Source organism: Orycteropus afer, unplaced genomic scaffold, assembly GCF_000298275.1.
Source record: "Orycteropus afer afer isolate SDZICR_OR568_19922 unplaced genomic scaffold, OryAfe1.0 scaffold00695, whole genome shotgun sequence".
Lineage (NCBI taxonomy): Eukaryota > Metazoa > Chordata > Mammalia > Tubulidentata > Orycteropodidae > Orycteropus > Orycteropus afer.
In genome coordinates, this window is record NW_006922282.1 from 175,038 (window position 1) to 180,612 (window position 5,575).

Consider the following 5,575-nt stretch of genomic DNA (forward strand, 5'->3'; position numbering starts at 1 on the left):
TGCTATTTATGTTCATTAATTTTTTTTTTTTTTTAGTTCTATGAATCTGTATTTTATTAGCATTTTAAATTAGATAAGTTTGGTATTGTTGTTGTTATTTGTCATAGAGTTGATTTTGAGTTATAAAAACTCAAACACATATATAAACACATATATAAAAAATATGTGTTTAAGTAAAACTTCTCTATAGGGTTTTCAAAGTTGTGACCTTTTGGAAGCTTATAGCCAGCTCTGCCTTCTGAAGTACCTCTGAGTGGGTTCAAACTATCAACTTTGAGGATTATGTGTGTGTGTGTATATGAGGTGTGTATGGGATGTGTGTGTATTTATAGTAAATGGCAAGCAGTTATTTATAAGGATTCCAGAGCTGAGATTTTTAAGTGTGGAAAAGGTCAGTCAAGTATAACTAAATGGATCTTAAAATCTCATCTTTTTAATCAAATGATTAAATGTTATATACAGAGTGGTTAATACAGATTCCAGCATAAAGGAGACATTTAATAAAATTTAGTCACTCTTATTTCTCCTACAAATACTCTTTATTTTACCATCAAACTCATATGTTTAATTCAACCAATGAGATCATGTCTTTGGATAAAATTTCTGCCCTTACACAATGTTTTCTGAAGTGCTTTCTTCATATCTTTGTTCCTTAGACTATAAATGAAAGGATTCAGCATCGGAGTCACCAAGGTATACATGATAGCTGACAGAGGGTCTCTCTGAGGGGTGTGAGAGGAGGAAGGGGTGAAATAAACAGCACTGGAGGTGCCATAGAACAACACCACCACTGACAGGTGACAGCCACAGGTAGAAAAGGCTCTCTGATTCCCATCAGTTGATGTTATCTTTAGAATAGTGGAGAAGATAAACCCATAATAAATGAGGATACAGATAAGGGGGGTGAGAGCCAATAGACCTCCCACTATAAAAATGGCCATTACATTGATGGAGACATCAGAACAAGAAAGCTTTAGGAGGGGGTTGAGATCACAGAAGAAATGATGGATGATGTTGGAAGCACAAAAAGAAAGATGTGCCATTAGGACAGTGTGTAGGAGGGCATGAAGATAGGTAACTACCCAGAGTCCAGCCACCAACTGGACACAAAGGCAAAGATTCATTAATGCTGTATAATATAAAGGGTGGCATATTGCCACATACCTATCATATGCCATCACACAGAGAAGGAGGCTGTCCATATTCACAAAAGAAATGAAGAAAAAAAGCTGAGTGAGGCAGCCTGCAAAGGAGATAGTCTGTGTACTGGTCAAAATGTTCACAACCATTCGTGGGACTGTAGTGGAAGTAAAACAGATGTCAACAAAGGCCAAGTTGCTAAGAAAGAAATACATGGGAGAATGGATGTAAGAGTCAGAACCAATGCCCAAGATGATGAGCTTGTTCCCCAACACCATGACTAAGTACATACAGAGGAAGAGTATAGACAGGAAGTGTTGCTTCTCTGCAGAGCTGGAAAGTCCCAGAAGGACAAATTCACTGATAACTGTTAGATTTCCCCTTTTCATCTTCCCAACGAATCTAGAAGAGCAAAATATTACATTGTAGAAAACCATGATATTCTCAAGAATGTGTTTTTGTGTGTGTGACAAAGCAACACCCAGACTCTGCTTGATTGAGTTTTCCAACTGCATCTTGTATTTATGATATGTTCTTGCTGTCATGTGTCATTGAGTTGACTCCAACTCATAGCAACCCTGTACCACAGAGTAGAGTATCCCCATAAGTTTCCTTAGACTAATCTTTATAGGAGCAGATTGCTAAGTCATTTCTTCTGGGAAGCTGCTAGGTGGGTTCCATACATAAACCTTTAGGTTACCAGTTAAATAATTAACGATTGTGTCACTAGGGCTCCTATTTTTGATATATCGTTTGCATATTCACACAGATATTCAGTCAGACCAATTTTAATATCTTTCAAGAAGAATGATTTCTTTCTCCAAATTAAAAAGACAATTATATTATTTTGTCCACAATAATTGTACAATTATTTGATTTTATGATTTCAATTTTTTACAGTACCAATCATAATATTTACTCTGACCCACTCAAAACTTTCATTTTTAATGAAATATTTTCTTCCTGCTTTGAAATTTATACCCTTGATGACAGATTTTATTATTTCATCTTCCTTTCTTCTTGTAAGAATATATGTTTTGCATTGATATATACTAGTATCCTGTCCCTGAGGTTAAATATTTATCATTTGGTCTCTTGTTGTTGTTGTTGTTGTTAAGTGCTGTGGAGTCATTTCCGACTCATAGTGACCCCATGCACAGCAGTACAAAACACTGCCCGATCCCGTGCCAGCCCCACAATGCCTGCTATACTTGAGCCCATCATCGCAGCCACCATGCCAATCCATCTCGATGAAGGTCTTCCCCTTTCGTCGACCCTCCACCCTACCAAGCATGACATTCTTCTCCAGGGAATGGTCCCTTCTTACAACATGACCAAAATAGGTGAGACGAAGTCTGGCCATTCTTGCTTCCAAGGAGCATTCTGGCTGCACTTCCTCCAGGACAGATCTGTTAGTTCTTTTAGCAGTCCACGGTACTTTCAGCATTCTTCACCAGCACCACAACTCAAAAGCATCAACTCTTCTTCGGTCTTCCTTATTCATTGTCCAGCTCTCACATGCATACGAGGCGATTGGAAATATCATGGCTTGTGTCAGGCGCACCTTAGTTCTCAAGGAGATATCCTTGCTCCTCAGCACTTGAAATAGTTCCTTCGCAGTTGACTTTCCCAATGCTACATGTCGTCTGATGTCCTGACTGCTGCTTCCATTGGCATCAATTGTAGAACCAAGCAATGTGAATTCTTTGACAACCTCAATCTTCTCTCCATTTATTGTGATGCTGCTCATTGGTCCAGTTGTGAGGATTTTTGGTCTCTTAGTGAGCTCTTAATATAGTCTCTGGCTAGCCTAGAAGTCCTCCGGAGCCCAGTGCTTGTGGACTGAGTTTTCAGTCCACTTCCTCATAACAGCTCATATGTGTTACTTTCTGTAGAGAAGATAGTAATATTTTCCCATACCTATCAAAATCCTTCACTGAGTGTCTTTCTTTTCTGAAACGCTTCACTGGACACTCAAGCAAAGATGTCTAGGAAAGTGACTGTAGGACAACAACTGAAATTCTCTTTCTTCTGTTTCATGTTGTTTCTTCCTTCGTTAGTTTACATATATGTTGGTGTGATGCCTAAGGCACTTGACTGCTAACCAGAAGGTGGTGGTTCAAACCCACCAGGCACATTTTGGAAGGAAGTTTGGACAATCTATTTCCATAGTGATACTGCTTTGGAAACCCAAGGAGGAGTCTCTATGAGTTGGATCTGACTCGGTGGCTATGAGTTTTTGGTATACTTTAACTAGGGGGTGCAAATGGCTAAACCCTTGACTACTAATGAAATGTGGCACTTCAAAACCACTAAGAGGCCTGGTGATTTGTTTCTGAAAGATCACATCCTTGAAAACTCTATGGAACAGTTTTACTCTGCACACATGGATTTGCCATATGTTGAAATTAACTCCCTGGCAATGAACAATAACAATATACTTAACTATTAAGCACTCCTCTAATACAGTAACTGGATTCTCAAATTTGCATAGATACACTAATATTTTATTTTATCTGATGCATGCCATTTCCATTTTTTATCATTACTAAATTATGTAGATGCCCCATTGTTACTTTTGTAGATAGCAATGTCTTCAAAAGAAAGGTTGGTAAACTGTACTTTACATGTTACTTTGTGTTAATCCACTGTCAGTCTTAAGGTTATACAATAACCACATCAAACACCTATCTTTTTGTCACTGGGCTGTGGATGAAAGTGTAAGTATGAGAAAACACTTCCTTATAGCAGCTTCCTGACTATAATCTACAATCTCTCTGAGTGAGTTGTTCTTTCACATTTTGTGATATTCTACTCTTTCCTCATGATTCTTTCTATCAATTCTGTTCTTTACCAACAGCCACAGAATTTTATCTATGTATTAAATATATTGTCACTTTGTTCAGAGATTTCTTCTCTACCCCAACTCCTACCAACAATTCTTATACGTTCAAAGGTTTCATCCAAAACCACTGCCTCACAGAATATTCCTTAACTTTCTTAATTCAAATCATCTCTATGTAAGTTTCATTTCAGAAATGTATTCCAAGGCTATAAGTTTAATATTTTTGGATTACAAAGTATTTTTCTGAAATCATTTACAATTTCCTGTCTCCCAAAACTTATTAACATCTCTCTTACTCTAGCTTCTTATACATCTAGATCTTAGTCTTTCATTTCCCATTACTTATAATTCAAACTTTTCATCAACTCCACTCTCACTACTCAAAATCTATGAAGTCACCACAGCCTCCACCACCACTACCGACCACTCTAATTAGGTTCACAGTAAAAGGTCCTGGACACAATGGGAAAACATTGTAGAAAAATTTCAAAATCATTGGTCCAAAAATGAATGGTAGAATCCCTGATATACAGTCCTCAGACAACTTCAAAACCTGGAACTGAACACACTCCCAGAGATCACCTTTCAAGCATAAAATAGATAGGTCTATAAAGCGAAAAATAACACTCATGAGGAATGTACTTTTCAGAATAATCAATCATGTGATACCAAAAGGACAGCGTTTGCCCAAAACAAAGCTCAGAAGGCAAAAAGGGAAAGTAAAAAACAGAACATGGAAATGGAGAACCTAGGGGTAAAGTGAGAAGAGTGCTGCAATATTGAAAGGATAACAATTAATGTCAGAAAACAAAATTCATTTACCATGGTGAATGTGAAACTAATTTACTCTGTAAACTTTCACCCAAACCACAAACAACTATTAAAAAAAAAAAAAAAAAAAATCTGGTTGGCTGCTTCATTTCATTTCTATTTCAGCCAAGTTCTTTTCCTCCCTTTAATATTTCATTTCTTCTTGTTCCTACAAAGTCTTATTCTGCATCAATTCCATACTCATGTTATTCTCTCTGCAGTAAGATACCCAAGTCATGTTGCTTATAAAAGTAAAGTATGTTTGGTTTCACTACATTGTGAATTCCAGCTTTCCTATGAACTTAACTAACTCTGTGAAATTCATCATTTTTTATTCCGTATATACTTTATTAAGGAGCTCTGGTGGCATAGTGGGTAAGATATTTGGCTGCTAATCAGAAGTCTAGCAGTTCAAACCCAGCACTACTGGCTCCACAGGAGGAATATGAGGCAATCTACTTCTGTAAAGATTTACAGCTGCCTTGAAAACTCAATGGGGGTTGCCATGAGTCAGCAGATGGAATAGACACTATGGCAGAGTTTTTATTATTTTTGGGGAATATTTTATTTAAAATCTTTGCATCCCTTTTGCCCAACCTAAGGCATGTCAGTACAAAACCTGTACTGAGAAGAAATATTGCAACTAGCCATATATGTATATAGATAGATAGATAGATAGATAGATAGATATAGATATAGTTGTTGTTATGTTGTTATGTGCCATCGAGTCAGATCTGACTCATAGCGATCCCTTTTTAGGTTGCCAAGGCAGTATCACTA

General features: G+C 37.2%; 1 protein-coding gene across 1 annotated transcript; it reads right to left on the reverse strand.

The window, feature by feature from the left end:
- Nucleotides 1–569: 569 nt before the first annotated feature.
- On the reverse strand, nt 570–1,529 carry LOC103211120 (olfactory receptor 1C1). The gene has a single exon (XM_007957042.1). It carries the CDS (start codon nt 1,527–1,529, stop codon nt 570–572), a length of 960 nt encoding a protein of 319 aa, XP_007955233.1.
- Nucleotides 1,530–5,575: the final 4,046 nt, after the last annotated feature.